This window comes from Pempheris klunzingeri, chromosome 12, assembly GCF_042242105.1.
Source record: "Pempheris klunzingeri isolate RE-2024b chromosome 12, fPemKlu1.hap1, whole genome shotgun sequence".
Classification (NCBI taxonomy): domain Eukaryota; kingdom Metazoa; phylum Chordata; class Actinopteri; order Acropomatiformes; family Pempheridae; genus Pempheris; species Pempheris klunzingeri.
In genome coordinates, this window is record NC_092023.1 from 5,189,716 (window position 1) to 5,210,366 (window position 20,651).

General features: G+C 44.7%; 2 protein-coding genes across 2 annotated transcripts in view; one reads left to right on the forward strand and one right to left on the reverse strand.

Moving 5' to 3' along the window:
* LOC139210518 (leucine zipper putative tumor suppressor 2 homolog) overlaps window positions 1-20,651 on the reverse strand; it is a 207,155-nt gene that overhangs the window by 75,007 nt on the left and 111,497 nt on the right. The gene's annotated exons all lie outside the window — the stretch shown is intronic.
* stox1 (storkhead box 1) lies at window positions 379-20,570 on the forward strand. Its single transcript, XM_070841095.1, has 4 exons — window positions 379-823; window positions 16,013-16,165; window positions 16,822-19,534; window positions 20,167-20,570. The coding sequence occupies exons 1-4, from the start codon at window positions 493-495 to the stop codon at window positions 20,318-20,320; spliced, it is 3,351 nt and encodes a 1,116-aa protein (XP_070697196.1). The 5' UTR covers window positions 379-492; the 3' UTR covers window positions 20,321-20,570.

Below are 20,651 nucleotides of genomic sequence, written 5' to 3' on the forward strand. Positions count from 1 at the left end.
AAATGCCCTTTTTTTAGAAGCATCACCTTTAGTTGGATTAAAAATGTGACTTTTTAGTGCAAGTGATGAATAAAAATCCAATCATAAAGCAAACAAACCAAACTTGAAAACAAAATATTTTAAATCAAATTATACCTGAATGTCCTGAATGAAACAGCACCTGTTCCTGCACAACAGAGCACACACACACACACACACACACACACACACACACACACACACAGTGAAGACCTAGTGGGAGGTCTACCTGTGTGACCAGCAGCAGGCTGGTGAGCCCTCCTCCTCTCTGCCACCGTCACTGGTTTCCCTGGAAGCCGAGAGAAACCAGTCGGACGGTCCCTGCGCCTCCGGATCCCTCGCTGCCGGACTGGAGGAATGCGAGGCGAACCACCGCGTTTGTTTGGATTTTCACTGAGGACAGCCGTCTTTTAACCAGTGCAATTTAATTCCTGGCATGATAGCTCCCTCCTGGAGCCCACAAAGGCGTTAGAAATGTCTCACCAGCAGCGTGTTGTCCAGCTCTCCGCCGCCTCTCTCGCAGTCGTCCTCGGCCCGGACGAGGAGAGTTTGCGCGCCGGCGGAGGGAAAGTCAACGCCAACAGCACCAGTGGCCAGGAGGTTTTTGCTGACTTTAAATCGCAGAACCAGCGCAGTTTTTGGAATAAGAGGCTAGTTAAAGCCATAGCTGAGGTGCACTATCAGGGATGGATGGAGAATTTGGTGCTTTTCATTCAAGGGAACGCAAACAACCTGGAGGTGCTGCGAGAAGCGTGGATGCGCCGGGCGCTGAGGTCGCCAAAGGGATTTATCATTAAAGCTGTCGGTATGTAACACCACTCCTGTCTATGATCTTTATTATTCATAAAGCCAATAAATGCATCTGCAAAGTTTCCTAGAAATAATCTTGTGACAGAATGCAAAAAGGCTGCAAATGCAAATTAAGCACAAGAGTGTTAAAGGTGATGGCACAGGAAAGAAACACAAGTCATACAAGAGGGGCATGTGTTTTTTTTTTTCTTTATAGGACACCGTAGAGTCAAACAACCAACATTTGTTTACCACACTGAGAGAAATGTGTGAAAGTCATAAACTTTGAGCAGCACAGAGGTGGCAGGTTTTCTCTCCTTCTCCTCTGGGCTTGTATCAAGACTGGTCACAAACCTCAGTTCAGTCTGATGTCTGAGGTGAAGTCTTGTTTTTAGTGAGTCTCACTGTCTCTAACACTAGATGTGGATTATTATGACCATTATCTCTAGTCATTAGTTTTTTGGAAGCGTAAAAGCATGAAACACCCCCTCAGAGGAAAGAACGACGAGGTGATCTCTCCTTTTTATGTCATATTTATATTGTTACATACATAAATTCCCATTCTTTTTCAACATTTCCACACAATTTGACAAGAGGCCACATTTTATCGCCATGAGCAGCGACATGGTGCCACGATCACAGGTCACAGCAGCACAGGTGTTTTTTTTTTTTTTAATCAGTCAAAGCAGCAACATTGGTTCAAATATGAGAGAAGTTATTCCTTGAATCTCTGCTGCCGCTACATGTCGTCTAATGGGTTTCCTGAGCAGCCTCCCCTTGTTGTCGATGCACTGATGTGTTTACCAAAGCTTGTTAACAAAGCTCTGTATACCATGTAATCGCTTCTAATTGCTCCCCTTCTCTGGCTCTCCGTCTCAGATGTGTGTTCGAGCAGCGTATGGCTGCATAGAAACAATGAATGGAAACCTTTATGCAGCCTCCTATAGCATGATCTCATGGGCTGTAAATGCCTGACAGCACCGGCTGTGTGAGAAAATGACAACCCTGTGTGGGGTTTTAGCCCTAATGACAGTATTCTTAAGAGATACACCAGCTTATTCACATTTTTCCCCCCACACCTTCTGTCTGTCTTGTATGTTTCTGCCACAAAGCACCACCTTCCACTAGGAAAGTACACAACTGCAGGATGAAATGGTGTCAAGGGCAGGTTTTCCCCAATTTTGGAGCTAAAGTTGAGCTGCAGCAGGTTCTTTTTGGTTGTTGAAATCGTGTCCCAGCAACACACACATTGGCTCTGAGAAACCATTTGGACCAGCTGCCTTTTAAGGTCTGTCTCTCTAATGATACGTCTGTCTTTGTCTGGATGCACGCTTTGCTGCTGTCTACCTGCTGACTTCGGATCAGTCCGTCAGCGCTGCAAGATTGAGCAGTGCACGGACAAGTAAAGGGAGGAATGTGATGTGAAGGGGAGGAAGAGACCACACAAGGGGAGACCCGGGAGGGCGTGGAGCGCCAGAGGAGGAGGGGGGAGGTGGAGGCTGACGTGCCATCCCGCTGTGAGACAGTTTGGCCCTGAGCACACAAACAAACACCATATGAGCCAAAGGTGATGCTGAGCTTATTACTATGCACAGCGTCAGCACAAAGCTGAGCTCACAGTCAGATGCGAGGCAGCCGCAGATACCTCCGCGGACTCCTCGTGTTTGTGCTTCACACCACAAACTTGTCTGCAAACACGTCTGTGTGTGTGGAGACGTCAACTCCTTCTCCTCCTTAACAAATCCTTCACCTCACACCGCAGCAATTTGTATGGAAATCAGTGCTGGCATGCTGTCAGACCCTGCTTTACTGCCTTCTCTCTGAGAATTAGTCAGCAGTGAATCACTGTGCGACTGGCTGCCGACCACCGCCGCTTTTCTGCTACCCAGGATTAATGTCCCTCCGTTTCATGGCCAGTGAGGGACTGAGGAAGTCAGACTCCTAGATTGATATCAGGCATGGACTTTAAGGCCTTGACATTGTCCTGATATAAATATGTCAGCTGGAAAACAGAAAAGTTATGAGTTACAGGCTACAGTGAATTTCAAACAGCCCTATTTCCTTTCTCGGGTCAGAGCAAGGTTGAGATGTGACTTTCCTGACGTGAGATGGTTTTTTAAAGGAGAGCAAAGGAACTAGTGTAGAAGATGTTAAGCTGAAATATGGAGAAGGACAACGATGGCAAAAACAAAGCTCCCAGACAAACAGAGGCAATCACTGTGATTGATTTGTGCTAAATCCTCATTGGTCCTGTCTGGTTATCGGCGCTAACAGCCTGAGTGAAGACAGATTGTCCTGCGGACCCATCAGCCGCCTCTGGGCCTCTTCTGAGGGGAGAATATGCAGGAAAAAAAAGGTGTGCGGGAGATGGGGAGAGTTGATGGAGGAAGGGGATCGTGGTGAGGTTAGGCCGAGGTAAACAGACAGGGTGCGGAGGAGGTATGAACAGGCCTCGTTGTTATCCTGGTGGGAATGGGCCCCACTGGCACTGAGGATGACCTCTCCACTTCTTCATCTCCTGACCGTACGCGGGGTGTTTCTCATTCTTCCTCTCTTTAAATGATCTCCTCATCCCTTTTCGTCCCTGTAAACAGTTCTTATATCCACTAGACCTGGAGGGGATCACATGTTTGGTCGTGAGTGTGTGTGTGTGTGTGTGTGTGTGTGGACCAATCAGCCTAAAATTATTAGTATACATTTATATCCTTGCTGAAAAACCTCTCACAGCTGATTTATAACTTTTTTGCTGATTCCTCACTCGTCTTAATCGGCCAGTAGTGGCTGCAAGTCATCAACAGCTGCTTCAGTTTCACATCACAGAGCAGAAGACATTCAGCCAGGCTAAGAACAAGCCATTACCTCGTGTGTTACCGGCCAGATTTCGGCCTTAGTCCTGGCTCCAAAACTGGCAACCATAGAAAAGTTTGGTCTTAATGCCGTAACCAATATGTTATAATCCACTAAAATTACGGACTATTCAACATGAATAACTCTCCATTTCTTCGATCTTTGCCGTCATCCTAAATGGAACGTTATGGTTTGGCGTAAATGGATAACTTGGCATAGATCTGCACTCTGCTGAGTGAGCTTTTCTAGTTTAAAGTGTTTAAGATCACTGTCAGTAGAGTCAGCATCCTTCTCGCTGAGAGTATTGACATCCATTGTGTTTATGTTTACACTGTGAATGATCAGATTTAGATACAGTTTACAGTCACCCTGTTTGAGTTTACAATCAGGTGGGTGTCCTGCAGGAAACACAGAATATAAGAATAAAAAATATGCCAGAAATGTGTTTGTAGAAATCAAGCTAGGATGTCACATATTGGCGCACAGGACTACAGGAGGTGATCAGCTGGTGTAGCATGAAGACCGGAAGCAGGGGGACAAAGATGCGTCCAGATTAAACTAGCGAATGTGAAACATGTTAGTTAGTCGAATTCAGAGGTGCTGGTAGGTGTATTTTTGAACCTCAGTAAGATGCTAAGCAGGACATGAGAGTGGTATCAATTTTCTCATGTAACCTGACAGCGAATAAACATATTCCAGAAAATGTCGAACTTTTCCCTCAATTTTATGTTGTATGAGTTGTTATTGTGTCTGCTGACGAGGAATCGCCTCGTCAGCAGTCTTTTAAGACTAAATTCTTATTGGACAGCTCTCTAGGCTCCCTAGTTGAAACCAGAGGCTTCATAATAGCTGGTTCTGCATTATTTAGAGTCCCACTATTGTCTCGGCAGCAGGATGAGCACGGATCCACAAGCTGAAACATTTATATGCAGTCAGCCAGTGGTGTAATGAGGTGTTCTGTATCCTGCCTTCATTCAACCTCTGTAACCTGCCCCAAGCCTCTTTGAACATGGACGTGAATGAGTCCTCTGGACAGGCCTCTCACTTTCGCAATGAAAAACACTCTTTTGGCCTTTGTAGGACACACTGTAGGTCTCCCTCTGTGTGTTTTTGGAGAGCTTGGACACGGCTATGCTGCACTTTTTAAGCCAAGTTTCCTTTTTAAATGGTATGTTTCATTTAACTCGCCATACCATGAGGTGGTGAAGCATTCCTGAAATGCTTCATTTACTCTTGAGATCACTTCCTGAGTTCGCTGGCTCAGAGAGCTTCATCTCTGCTCTGTACTTTTCACTTGAAAGTGTTGCATTTTCACACAAGGGGTGTCTCCTTTCATGAGGGTATTTTGTCAAAGTCTCAGAGCGCTTCACTAATGGTCATAACTCTTCCAGATGTTAGCTTATTAACCATGACACCCCCTCGCCGGGCCTTTCCAGGTTTAAATGGCCCACCCTGTCCTAAATAAGCAGCACAGGTCAAAGGTTGCAGCCTTTCTGCTAACAAGCCACCTCGAGGTCATTTAGCTTCAGAGGGTTTGTTGGGAGACAAACAGCGCGACACGCATCAATACAGTATCCAGGTGTTCTTCGCTCACTTCAGCTTCTCTTAGTCGTTTCCATCAGTGGCTCCCAACGTGCATCCCACCCGTACAAATGTGTTCACTATGAATGGATTATATACTGGATGTTATTCTACACTATTAATTATATAAAAGTGGACATTTTCTCACTGTATGCAATTGAATTCATTAAATGTAGGTACTATTTCTACTGTTTATTGATTATTATTAACTATTTTACTGTTTTTTTTTTAACACAACTCCTTTTAACTTCACTGCTGACTTGACTTAACTGTGTTCTCACTGGCCACACCTAATCCTATTTGACTGTCTGTTTATTTTCCTCCTTCACACTAATACTCAGGTCGAATTTCTATTTTTTACTTGCAGCTTTCCCAATGCCCCCTGAGGTACAAGTACATAAAATGTGTTTTCACTGAGGACGTTGTTAAAGAACCCGCACGAATTGTTAATGTATTTATCTGTGTTTGTGGTTAAAGACAGATTTATGAAGGGAAACACTCAAAGAAGCATAATTGTCTGAATTCTGCTCCGTCACAGCTACCATCTGAGCTGCCCTTAAACAATATTGGTTAAAGATAATCACCCTGGAGCTCCCTTGACACTAATAGTATGACATTAAGCTGTTACGCAAAATATATGCTGCTGATTTTCAGGCTCAAGATCATTAAGCGTATGTATTATGACAGCGGTGGGTTCTTGTTCTCCTCTCCAAAACAGAGGAGGAATGTTTTTAGAAACCATATACCAAATCTGCTGGTACCCAACAGTGTCGAGGTTGGTAGATCAAAGAACGCAGCATTTAATGTATCCTGAATAAACAGTTGACAGCAGATTCATTAAAAAGTAACATGTAACTTAATGTAATGGGTAGAAAAGCAGCCTCTTTGCAGCTTTGTTGAACCTCTAGATTGCTTTTCAAATTGCATTGCTGGTGTAAGTCTTATTATACAAGCACTCATATTATGTTTTACTGCTCCAGCGCCAAGGGTATGTCTCTGCTTTGATCAAGAATGTCTTTCTATTTCCTGCACTTGTGCAAGATGTTTTGGTACACGGTTCACATATGAGGAAACCTTGACCTCCATTCTCAGACGTGACCCTCCTCGGTGCATACACATGTGTGAGCCACTAGGCGTGTGCGTGCATGCCTCTCAGCACATCATTTGTTAGTCACATCCTTTCCCATTGAGCAGGAAGCTTGCCCCTGGTGCGAATCAGGCATGCCGGCCTCTTTATCGACCCAAATATTGGGCTCACCCGTAGCGGTGGAGTGGAGCGGTTCCAACAATAACAGTTGAAGAGTTTCCTCTGTATCCCTCAGCTTATACACCCTGTCAGCGGCTGCTTGGGTTTCCCCCGTGGGATTTATCTTCATTCACTCTCTGGTCAGACAAATGGGTCGACACAGAGGTGACGCTATATTGCATTAAATTTGGTATTACTATTACCCCTCAGTTTCCTGACAGGATGTTTTCTTTGTTTCATTTAGCATTGATAAATGCAATGGTATGCTAACATTGGTTCTGTGATAGCAAAGCGCAGTGTTATTGTATTTCCAGAGTGAAAGATACTTTCAAGCACTACGGCGGAGCTGTGTGCTGACCTGTTGCAGGGCATTAAAAAGTGATGGATCATATGGCAGACACTGGACGGGAGCTCCGTTCTAAATGCTGGGATAACAAACACAGGAATCTGCAGCACCACGAGCTTGGTTAAATAGGAGGAAATGGGTTTCATCTGCAACCAATGACTGCCATCACTCTTGATTAAGGGGAGTGGATCTGCTGGAAACCCTGTTAGATTGTCTGTATATATGTTTTGGTGGCGGGGTGTCAGTGTGGAAAAGCTGCATGGGTGGAAGATCCGATCTTGGAAACTGGAGAAACTGAGCTCAGGGGTTAGCATGAGAGTGCAATGCACAGTTCAGTTTTACTGGCAGTGAGAAAGTGCCGTAAAAATGCAAACTGTACAGGTGTTTAAAGCTGACTACTGACATTATGAATATAATTTAAGAGAGGGCCTGAAATTGAGCCTTGGGGAACACACACTAAAAAGATTAAATACAGGACACTTTTTTCAGTCAGCAGGATAGTTGTGAAACACATCGCAACTGAATCAGATCCAAAAAGTCTAAACAACTTCAGGGAACCACTGACTGAATTAATTTCTAGTAAAGTATCAGCAAACAGAGCAGCATTGTGTTGCTTTTTTTTTTTTGTTCCACATAGACACTGCATCATAAGGTTGTGGCTGAGATGGTACTATGTTTCAAGCCAAAGCCAGACTGTTTGGAAACAAACAGACAACAACAGACAGAGGAAAAACCTTGACGTGAACACTTACTCATGACTGCGTGATTTTTAAGCAGAGGAGATATTTTGACCTGACAATATGTTAATATTCCTCATTTAGGCAGTGGGAGGACATGAGCACTTTGATGTTGATATTATTTTAAAGATGACAGATGTGTCATTTAAATAATGCGCTGAAATTCCTCGTTGCTTCCTGGTAGAATTTACTACCTTAAAAGGTTCATGCAGGAGCAATAAAGTGCATTTATGATTTTGCATTCCTCATTGAGTAAATGCATTTACTTTGAAAGTGCGCCAATCGGGAAGGTCATCAGAGCATCTGGACAAACACCAGGCTTTTTTTTCGTGTCTTGAATAAAACAGATCCGAGGTGAGCGATGCATGCACTGAATTTGATTATCTTTTTATCAACCACACAATCAGTTGATCCATCCATCCTTTGCAGAAAAGCTTGTAAACTTGAGTTTTCCTTAAATGGTTGTTCAGACAGCCAGTTCAGACTCTCATTGATCTGCAATAGTGCAGGTTGTAATTAGTACTTGGCTCCATTATCAGCTGTAGCAAACTAGGTTTGGTGCATGTTATTTTCTGCAGTAATCAATAACTTGCCAAGATTAAGGCCACACATGATTATGAATTCAGTTTTTAAAAAGGGAACAAAACGTTCCTCCTGAATAACAGGAACACCAAGAGCAGCTAAATGGAGCACATAGATCCTTGCTAATGTGAATGTTAAACTTTTGAGGCCAAATTGTAATTGTGAAGACATTTAAATGTCAGATAATATGAGGATCTGACTGGAAAAAGTTTGTGTTAAATGAAGTGTTTCATTTGAAGTAAATAAAATCAATCTTAGTAAATCAAATGTTTTGTATGACTCTGAATGAAGTGTCCAAAATCTGAAAAATCAAACGTGGTGATGTCATACAAAGGACTAAAAGTCTCACCCTCTGTGGAAATAATTTAATTTAATCAGGCTGCAAGTCCCCATTTTTATGGAAGTGCAACAATAACCTCTGGATTATCCCTTTAACTTGGGCGTCTTGTGTGAAGATGAAAAGTTAAGTTTGGCCTCAGACACATTAGATCCGAGCTGGAACCGAACTGAGATGAGGTGGCTGGTCGGGAGATTGTGACAAATTTGGCCTGAGAGGAGGCAGAGGACTTGGATAAAGCTTCTACACACTGCAGCGATTTTAACAGAAATGTGAAAAACATGTCCGTGGCTGTCAAAGAACAAAGGAAAGGTACTGCGGCACACATTTAAATGGCTTGGACTCACCAGGCGTCTGGCAGAAACGGCACAGGCGGACTGTGGGGTACTGTTCGTGTGCATGAAGGCAGACGAGAGCCAGATAAGTCGGGGTGTGGCCCATTAAGTCTGAGGAGGTGCGACGTACGAAGTAAAAAGATGGGAAAGCAAAGTGTTGTGCTTTAAACCCAGTCTCCTGGCACTGCTGTGTATCGTATCATGTTACACACAGCCCCATAATACAGGCCTGTCTACCTTCACATTGTTAGCGGCCTCCTGTTTAACACCTGGTCAGGTATATTTCCTACTTCACAAGAACACCATGACGGGGTTTTTTGCACACCAGTTCAGCATCGGCTCATTTATTGGTTGTGGCACGGAGCTGGATCGTTGTTCAAATTGTTCTTGAGTCAGATGCTAAAAACATTATTTAATGGCATTACAGCTGCAGCCAAGACGTGCGGTGACCAACTATGTGAGCGTGAGATGTTTTAAGCTCTGTGAATGTCGACTTGAGAAGCTTAGTCACAGCCTGTTTATGCTCTCTTGCCAACATATGTTAAATGTCAAAGGATCGGTTTGGCAAAGAGAGTCCCAAGGCTAAGGCTGGATTCTAGATACCCGTTCCCCACTTGTGCTGCTGTTTCTTCTTCTTCTTTGGCTTTGTATTGCATGTGGCAGGTCGCTGCCACAGTAAAGGTTTCTATGGTGATGTGAGTCAACACAAAACTCGCCTGCGTTTCTCCTCATTGCCCAAAGTTTCAGCTCATGGATCCTCTTAAGTCTTTTAGCCGTTTTGACTCTTTCTCTTATCTCCTGCTCTGCAGAATGACGAGCACCGTTTACGCTCACATGTAGCATTCAGAAGTCGGCTTTCATTTCCTGACAATAGATGTAAATTAGATTAAATGGTGCAGAAGGTTCTCCAGATTTTATCCGGTTAACCTGAGTCAGCATTGCCACGTTAAACCGCCAACAAACACAATACCTCAAAAACTGATTACAAAGTCCAAATTTCACTCGTTTCCTCCCACCTGAACGCTTCGCTTAATATTTAAACACGAGCACTCTGAGACACTGACCCATCAGTGGGAAAGATTAAATATTTACCTAATGCCTTCAAGTTCTGACGGAACTGCTTGGTTTATTGTCGTGAATCAATCAGGAAAACAGTAAAATGATCAGTGGCTCAGTCTTTTATTGGCTATTGATGTGTTTCTAAGTGGGACGGTGGCAGCTGTGCTGATAAAATTTGGCCATATCCAAACGGGAAGGTCATGTTCAGTAATTCTACAGATCTAGATGTTTCTAGATGTTTGTTGCAAACATTTTTAATGTAATGTTGATTTCTCTGAGTGCTTTCAGAGCGGGAGGACAGGAAAGGGCAGGGTTGTTAGACTGGGCGAGGTTTGGCTGTTGGGACACTCGGGCTGTGATTGCTCTCTGAAGGGATCTTTTCACTCAGTTTATTGGGCCGTTTAACTGCAACGCCCACATCTGTCTGTTCAATGGGACTGAAAGACACAAGCTCGTAAAGCACACACACACACACACACACACACACACACACATGCACTTAAGAAAGGGATCATGGAGGCCTGTTAGACCAAAAAACCCAAAACAAAGGGAAGCGGTCGTGGGACTCGGAGGGAGTCAGGACATAAATTACAGTTGGCATCTCTTCCAGTTACACTAAATCTGACTGTATGAATGTTTGACAGAGGCTGGACTCAGATCTTTCACATGCAGCCTGTAGATTCACTGATGCATGTTCTTCACAAGGTCTCACTCGGTGGGAGACAGGGAGGGATTTTGCAGTTTGGGCAGGTCTCAAGTTCACGTTGAATGCCATGCAGTGTGTCCTTAATGAGGGAGAGAGAAGATTAGCCTGTTTGCTTACTGGAGCCTAAAAGATTAGACGATACCAGGATGAGATAAGATGGTCTGTGTCTGTGAGAGTGTGTTTCCACAGAGGTTGGGAGTGAGATATTGTGGCAACATGACTGATGTTTCAGCGAGATTTTACCTGTGATAGCACGAAGGTGAAAAGTCAGGGAGTAGATTCAAACACAAGCTTTTGCTAAGGTTTTCTGGTCTCTCAGCAATGCATGAAAATAGTTTAAACCCTATTTGTCAAAATCTGTAGAAAAAAAAAATCATTGGCTCGCCGAAAACAGTAGGATTCATCCTCTTGGGACCAAGAATGTCTGTTATAATTTCATTGTAATCCATCCAGTAGTTTTTTCGATATGTCAGTGTGGACCAAAGTGGTGCTCCGGTCGATACTGCCGTCCCCGGACCCACATTGATAGCCTGCCTAATAACTACACAGCATAATTTATAACCACATTAAGTGCAGTGTGTTTAAATTTACAGGAATCTTCCTGGACTGCTTACAGCAAAGAAACAGCACACGGACAGAAGATCATTTTACCGCTGCGCTCGTTAGCAAAAGCCAATAAAGATATTATGCATTTCAGCTTATTAGTTGAAATGAAAAATAATATGCAAGCTGTCAAGAAGGTTTCATGTATCGTTTACATCATATACATGTTTGATTATAGGAGGTCTCTGTGTGTCACAGTCACCAAGGAGAGTTTCTTAAACATTAACAGGTACTTCCAGCCTTGAAATGCTAAATGTTCAGGTGGCGTTGTGTCCCATCCATCTAAGCACTGATTGAATTCGGGTCTGTGTTGCTGCAGGACTTCGTGTTACAGCACTCACGGTTTGAAGGATTTTTTTTCCGGCGTGGTGTGTCAGTATTTTCTTCTAAAAGATGTAATGCAATCACGTATGAAATGGGACTCATGTGGCTCTGAGGCCAAGTAACAACACAGCCATGTGAATACATGTGGCATTGATCAGTGTCAGCAGCCAAAAAGATCTCAGAGGGGAGAGAGGAGAGAAGGTCTCTGTCAATCATCTCCACAATCTGAGCAGTCAGCTACAGGCATTTTTCATTTTTATTCCCCGGGCAGCAGTTTATTCTTACATAGAAACTGTATGACATGGGAAGAAATACATGTTGGGCTAAAGCTCTGCATAGTGTGGGCTCTGTCACTTCATTTTAATGTTGTGAGTACCATTACAGCAAAGTTTAAGGCTTGTTATATAAAGTTGCGATGATCTCTTTTAATCCAAATTGACAATGAGCATGCATCACGCCAGTGGCTCTCACTGAGATACTCTGGATACAATTTAGGACGTCACGCGATTGAGTATGGGATGAAAAATAACCTGACGTGTTGTCCGACCAAATCAAAAATGTATGTGTTCACTCTGAATAGCTGCAGATGAAGGTGGAGTGAAAAGCCAACTGTCAAAGAGAGGGGGGGGGGGAGACACGTCTTGTTTAAAAATGGGGATAAACGTAGATCTGTGGGGATAAAGGTGCACATTCTCAGACAAACTCTCCTGGAAGATGTTCGTGAAAAGGTTCAAACTCCTATCTCACCTCCACACAGCTGCTGTGTGAGTGTCAGGTCGTCAGTTTCAGGAAGTTACAGAAAATGGTCAGACGGCGGGTCCCCCTAATCCGACTTTGGTAGATGTTTGGGGGAGGGAGGGGGTTTCCGAAGCTACGCGACCGTCCGACGAGCAACTCTGATGATGCAGAGTGTGGCAGCTTTAGACCCTTCCTGCCTCGCAAATGTCTCTCAAACTCTGCACCTCCAGTTTGTAAGTCAGGCGTCAAACTCAAGGTGAAATAACCCTGATGACAAACCTGACAAAGAAGACTTTGTAAAAGTGTTTTCACAGGCTGAGAAGGACTAACCAGCTGAACTGACTTCACCATGTGAAACTGGTGGAGTGCCCCTTTAAAGGGTAATATTGGACCGCTGCCCCTCCTGTTTGACTCTCGAGCTGCTGTTTTCCCTCCCTATTCCTTGTGGTGCAGGGTTTGGTTGCCATGGCACCCAGCAGGGTATTCATGCTGTGTATGACAATGAACGTAATGTCGGTGACCCTGTCTTAGATTACAGGAACACAGAAGTCTGTTCGCCCTGGAGAGAAGACGGTTACGACAGTGAGCCTCCCCGACGGTCACGCCTGCTAATGTTAGACTCAATAAACACTGAACCTCTGCCGGGCCCATCTTTCTATTACAAGTTTTTCCCACAAATAAACTGCTGGAGGTGGATTGTTCTCCTTTATTTCACACTTTCTTTGTCAGTCTCGCTTTTCTATTGAATTTTTTTTGTCAGCTCTGCAATCAGACTGAAAGTAACTGAATGGCATGTGGGAAATATGCTCTTCCTTGAACCTATTTCTGCTCTCAACTCCCTAAAGAGTACAAATCATGCCAGCAGGTGTCGGACAGGATATCCTGCTTTGTACCAGGACGTGGACGGAGAGGATATCACTCGATCTAGCAAAGAGATCGAGTGTTATGGGAAGTCTTTTTAAAGGTGCTGCATTAGTTTATTGATTCCCTGTGATTAAGACATTAATTATCTGCCTCTCCCCCACCTGACCTTGTCATATCCCTGCAGGCCTTTTGACCGTTGACAGGGGTTATAAGTGATTGCCATGTGGACTGCCTGCCAGACATTCCTATAGGAAGTTAAACACAATGAGGAGCTAAGTCAGCAGCACTAATTCACTGCCCAGGGAGACTGCTATTGAGATATCCGCTCTGAGGTTTAGTCAGATTAACGTCTTCTGTCGGAGCCGCCGGGGGAAGGCAGATGGGTTTTTTTTTTCTTTACAATCCCTCCATGTGTCATGGGATCAGTTTTAGAAAGAAAGACCCCTGTCTGTGAGATTTGCAAGCCTTAAGTGAGCTCACTGTGCTGATAATTGTCCTTTTTTTGCAGACTGTGCTTGACCTATTTCTCACAGGGGATAAAACATTTTTTATATAACTGAAACACAGAATGAGATGTGATTCATAAATGTCAGTGAGGAAAGCGCTGCTCTGCGGCTGTACTTTTTATGTAATTGTGCAGGTTAAAGTCATTTCACACCTGTTCTGATCGTTTAGGCTACTTTTTGTACCATTTCGTCAGTTTTTCACCAACCAAAATTTAGGCCACATCCCAATAACTCTGTCGCTTTTCTCCAATTAGATTGATTGAGATTGCACCAAGTTTATTTGACTGTTAATTTTAGTTTATGACAACTAGATTGAGCCTTTTTGTCCTATTCAAATGATTATTCTGTCCATTATTATGCAGGTTCTGCCGTCTGATTGGGTTGCCTTTTGTCAATCAAATCTGGCAACGCTGTCAGTGGTGCTTCAGGGGTAATAATACTCCATATGAGCAGTTATTAGTGGGCGTGCCTGGATCTGTCAGCATGTGGGTGGTACATGTGTGTTCAGTCATAGCAAATATTTGATTTGTTGTTTATTTTCCCTGTCTTGGACGTTAAGTGGTTCAAGTGTGAGGGTTGTAAATGTTTAGTTTACATCATGTGTGAGCTTGGCACTGTTTTCCCTGAATGCCCTGGGGCTGATGGGAGAATCACTCACAGTTGCACACGCCACATGTTTAAGCTTAATTCACACATTTACACACAAAGTGCTGTTGTCAGCACATCTGGAAACCTGATGGGGGAAAATGTCAATAACAAAAACGGTGTTGGAGCTCCAAATGGCTGTGTAGCAAAATTACATTATATATTTTTTTAGACTCAAACTTGCACATAACTTGTTTTGGATGTATGAAATACAGCAGGTTTAGTGTGATTATCGAGCACTTTGTGTGTCATATCTCTCACCCCTTCACTCGCCCATTGTGCTCCTTGCATTAATGAGGTGTAGCTGATTAACTAAAACCAATTTTCCAGCCCTGTGGGTAAGGTTATGTTCATGCCCTTACGTCTGCTGTTCGTATGAAGGCGGTTTGTGTTAACCCAGCTCAGATGCTAATCATTCATCAGCAGTGGGATCTGGTTTGTTTTGGTGCTCCCTCAGTAAACTTTGTGCTCTGTGTAGTAGTATATTTTTGTAGAGAATTGGTCATAATGAGGTTTGTAAAAGAAAAAAACGGTTTCATAAAGGCTGCAGGAGCGAAGAGAGAATCTTTCATTTTCCCTTTTTTTTTTAAATTAATTCGTAATGAATTCTTGAGGATACCAAGCAACAAAACCCTCATCCTCATTCTTATCCTAACCATAACCACATCAAAACTCAGCCTAACCGCAGCTATCTCTAATCTGAACCTGAACATAAACATTTGAGCTCCACTGTATACCTAAAACAAACCACTTAAAGACTTGGATCTGCGCGTGGAATCGCCAGGATTGACGATGATGCCCTGCTTCTCTCCTTCAGGTTTGACTGGAGAAGTCAGTTGTTGCTTTGTAGCTGCTTCACCTTGTAGGAAAAAGGAACTGTGTTTCATGATTGGTGCTATGAGTCGTCTCTTGTCTTTAAACAAGCTGACACATTGATCGTTAGAGATTTAAATGTTAGTTACAACTGTGTTAATTCAGATTAGATGTCCTATCCTATTAACAGGGCGTGGAAGAGTCTTTATGGCACATCTTAACCTCTCCTGCTCTCCTCATTATAGACTTAGGAACTTCACCACTGCATGTTGCTTCAATTACATTTTTCCATGTGTGAAACTATGTTGATTGTTTTTGATTCTGAGATAAAATGTTTTGAAAATGTCTGGTTAGCTTTTAAAGCAGCTTAGTTTTATGATTGTGGCTTCTGTCTAACAGGATCCCTGTCCGCCTGCAGAGCTATGCGGAGTGGAGGGATTATGACGTGGGGTACACATATGCAGAATGAGCTTCATAGTATTTTCACAAAGACAAATGTTTCCAAGACTTTCTCTGCCTTTTTTTTTTTTCTGAGTCTCTCATTTTCAGTAACATGTTTGTCTAAGAGCACCTCCTGGATATGTAGGGCCGTGTGATTATGGGGGGCAGGATATCTGATCTGCCCAGCAGGCAGACCTGTGGTCACTTCTGTGGGAGTAATGGAATTCAGTGGTCTATCCCAGTACTGATGGAATTTCAAAAGCAGTCAGGCATGGTTCATATAACTCACATAAATAGACCACCTCGGCCATGATTTAGAAGGTGGTTTGGAGAGGAATGTCAACTTCAGTACTTTGAGTTGTTTTCACTGGCAGCACAAATCAGAGAGAGACCTCTCTAACCCAGGTGTGTTTGTGTGTACTGCAGCAGGCCCACCTGTTTCACCCAATAATCTGCTGCTGTGTGTGTGTGTGTGTGTGTCTGTGTGTGTTTCAGGTGACCTGTCCCCGGTGCAGATGTCCCCTGTCCCCCAGTCCCAGTTCATTCCCTTGGCTGAGGTGTTGTGCTCCGTCATCTCAGATATGAACTCCTCCCAAATCATCGTCAACCAGGAAGCACTTATCAATTACATGAGCAAAGCCCACCCAGGTAGACCTTCAAATATGACCTCATCTTGCTTGTTAAAGTTATAGTTCAACACTTTGGCAGAGTGTTAGATGAAAATACGAAGCTACAGGCATCAGCCGGTTAGCTTTGCTTAGCACAATGTCTGGAAACACGGGGGCGCAGCTTCCCAGGCTCTATCGTAAGGTAACAACACCCACTAACTAGCACCTCTAAAGCTTATTAAGTGTAACAGCTAACATGTTGTATCTTATTTGTTTAACAAAAGTGTAAAACTTACAGTTTGCTCTTTAACAAGGGTTATGGATGGCTGGTGATATTTCTTGTCCAGACACAGTAACTTCCAAGAAATAGTCCTGCACATGACCCTCTTCTTGCTTTTACATTTTGGTTTTTGCGTGGTTTAAACAAGAAAGCAAGATAAATTATGGTAACCTTACTTTACTTTACTATAGGACACAGCTAGGCTAGCTGTTCCAGTCTTTGTGCTAAGCTAAGCTGCTGTGACTGCTGGCTATAGGTCTGATATTTACCAGACATACATGAGTGTGTTATCAGTCAAAAAGCATATGAACATATTTTCCAAAATGTTGAATCTTTGCTTCAGGGAATGGCCGTTTTTTTGGTTTTTTTTGTATTGTCTGATGTCCTCAACTCCCCTGTCTCTTTCTGTGTCTCAGGGATAACCATCCCCACTCAGGACATCCTCTACAATGCTCTGGGCTCTCTGATCAAAGAGCGCAAAATTTACCATACAGGCGAGGGCTACTTCATCGTCACGCCTCAGACCTATTTCATCACCAACAACATGGTCCGAGAGAAGAACTGGTGGACTTCTGGCTCAGCAGACGACCCTCCCTCACCTCCGCCCATTACTTACCTATTGAGCAACGATGCCTGTGTTGAGAGCAGTCCAACGCTGCCAGTGGCGCATTGCAAGTCTTGCAGCTGCTTCAGCCCTGTCCAAACATCCACTAATCTCGCCTCCACTACTGTAACGGCCACTGCCCCTCCCTCCACTGTCCCAGACCAGCATTCTGTCTCCATTTCAATAAGCGAATGCACGGGCAAGAGCTTAAAATGGCCGCGACCGTTAGATCACAAACCCACCGTGCAGCATCAGTCGACCTCCACGGCGGCAGACTGTCAGGCCAGTGAGATCAGCAAAACTACAGGCACTACTAACGCCACTGGCCGCAAAGAAAAAGACAACAAGCCTGGGAGGAAGTTTGGTCTCAGTTTGTTCAGGAGGAATGGCGGTAAAAAAGAAAAGCCAAAGAAGGAGTATGCATCATTTTCAGGCCAGTTCCCACCAGAGGAGTGGCCAGTAAGAGACGAGGAGGACCTGAACAACTTGCCCCGTGACCTGGAGCACGCCATCATCAAACGCATCAACCCCGAGCTGACTGTGGACAACTTGACACGTCACACGGTCTTAATGAAGAAGCTGGAGGAGAGAAAGGAGAGGGGAGCAGACAGGGTGTTGGACAGGGGTCTGGATAAGGACGATAAGGGCGTAGACAAGGGAATGTCCACCGAGATCTTAACATACTCAAAACCCAGGCATCATCACTCCTCAAAGGCAGTGGCCGGGAGAAGATCTGCTCAGAAGGCCTCTCGCAGCAAGAGGAGGGCCCACTCCTCCAGAGAGAAGCAGAGGGAAAGGGAGAAGGAGAGGGTTAAGGGTAAGGCTCCCATATGTGCAGAAGATTATCCAGAGGGAGATGATTTGATCCCTACTCGACTCAAAGTGGAAATCCCTGTTAATGAACCAGATCAAGCGGAAGAAGGTGGAGCAGCTGAGGGAAAATCTCTTTATAAGAAACGCATTGATAACCCTTTCCAGACTCATCCAATCAAAGAAGTCGAGACTGTTATTCCCGCCGCCGTCAACAGAGAGCAAAGAAGACGAGAGATGAAAGAGGGCAAGGCCTCAGGGCCAGGGAGGAAGGAGCGAATGAGTCACCGCTCCAAATCCTGGGACCCGCATCGGGCCAAAGTGATCGCAGCAGATGGAGAGCATGCAGGGAAATCCCCTACGTCTGAGGACAGGTACGACTGTGACCGTGAGAGGGACCTCACTGCTGATCACCTGCAAACAGACATTAAACTCAACAGGGAGCTGCCGCCGGACTACAGCTCAGCCTACCCACAGAGCAGCACGCTCCGGATAGACGACAAGGTCCGAAATCAGAGGGGAGGAAACAGCAAGGACAGCTGGGAGAGAGAGGGACAAAATGGGCCTTTTCTGGAGGCCGAGTTCAACAGTGTGCCAGACCACAGCCAAACTATGGATGAAGGCCTAGCTAACATCCAACAATACTCCAATACTCATGCCCTTCTCCCTACTCATCCCTATGAGCCTGTCATCAACCACTCATATGACCCAACTCTGCCCTGGAACAAGCCCTCTTTACAGCGGAAACACTCCCTCAGACTCTCTAACGCACAAAGGGATGACATTCAGAGGCCTGACGAGGTCTCTTCACACCAGCAGCCCTGTGAAACTGCAGCCACCCAGGAACAACAGGAGATGAGACCCGTCAATGTCAGTAACAGAGAGCAAAGGATTAAGAGCCTGGAAGAAAGGCAGGAACTGATAGCTGACAGCTCTCCGTCAATAACAGACGCTGATGGCTTCATAGAGGACGACTACAGGCTCTATCAGAGAGAAGATGAGCAGGACAATGAGGACGCCTGCAGCTCTTTGTGCCTAAATGAGGAGGAGGTTATTGATGCCGCAAATGTGTACCAAACAGGTGTAGCGGACTACCATGGTCACCAGCTGGTTTACCATAACTGTGAATCCGATTTGCAATATCAGGAGGCCCACAGTCACTTTTATAATTCCAGCTTTCACCAACCACAAGTCGCCTCGATGCAAGATCCGAGGGACAGCGCTTTCAAAGACCTCGTTCCCTCAACAACACACAGGGAAGCTTCCCTCAGCCCCAGTAGACCTGGAGAAGCCAGCTGGAGACTCTGTCACCACCGTCAGAGGACGAGATCACCAGGGGCCCAAAGTCAACCCAGCCCCAGGCAAGGCAAATCAATCCAGGGGGAAGGACGACATGAGGTCAAGCCTGATTTGGACGGTCATGAACCATCTGAAGTTGCAGACAGTAGCATCTTTGACTACTGCCAGACCAGTGAGATAGAATCAGACAGCGAGACGGTCCGTAAGTCAGCTGACGAGGGCGACGGCGAGTCTGCGCACTGGGTGGCTGAGGTGGAGGAAGTGCAGGAGGATGAATTCGATGAGTCGGGCGTTCCTCAGACACACAGAGCTGTTCTGAGCATGCCCAGTAGAGCCAGAGGGGCAGAGATTGGAGAAGCGGTGGAAATGGGAGAGAACCAGAGCATCACAGGAGACAGTGGTATAGATTCTCCTCGGTGAGTGCCTCTCTTTATAGCTGTTCACTGTAGCTGCAATAAGATACTGTGATATTATGTTTCCACTCCATTATAACCCACTTTGAGACCAGGGGTATTTTGTCAAAGGCATTGAACTTACTGCAGAGCCTAATTTTAAGATTTTATGAAGACAGAAAAGAAATGCTCGTAATCCCAGATGCAGACTCTCTTCAGACCAGTGCTTCACTAGTTTTCACACCTAAGGCTCAGGTCTTATCTCTCTAACCAGACTCTTTCCCACCACATGCTGGTGGAGACAGGCAAAATAAACACAGTGCTGAAGTTAGTTAACCTCTGGGTTACATGTCTCTGGTTGGCCTTACTCCCAATTTGTGTTTTTTCCTTTAAAGTAAGCTGAACAAACACCGCGTGACCAATTATAGCATCCACTATTTGGACAGAGGGGAGTCATTTTGATAATTATGTGTAATTGCCGTGCGGCACTTAAATTCTATAATCAGAGGAAGAAAAGACTTCTTTTCTGACATTGAACTCGCTGTGCACCCTGGTATGTGGGTGGACAGATGGAGTGCATGAACACATCACCTTGTTTAAATGGCGTATTTACCGAAGACATCAACCTCACGCCCCCTCTTCTTCTTCCCTTACAGGACCCGTGTCAGTCTGGCCTCCAGCAACACCGTCATTCTGGAGGGCCTCAAGAGAAGAGGCTTTTTACACAACCTGGAGAAACTGCATTCAAAGAGCAGCGGCATACGACCACAGAGCTCGCTGCTGCAGCTAACGCCTGTCATGAACGTATAGCGGTCCCCTGCAGAAGCTTTGTGTTGGAGCTGACGGATCTGCTCGCACAGCTTTGTCTGAAAAGGCCAAAACCATGTGCTTAAATCTCCAGATCTATGCAACATATCCAATAAGAGGGGTTCGCACTGTGTTGCCTACCTTCTCATATTGATACCTATTACAACAGGGGTCTGTGTACAGATGTACAGTATATATATTTGTTCTTTTTGTAGATAATTTTAAAGGTAATGTAGGCTATGCTTTATCCTCTTCATAGACTACCTTGCGTGTGTCCTGTTAAATGCATGGTGTATCAACGGCATTTCTTTGTGATATAAATGTACAGTTTTCT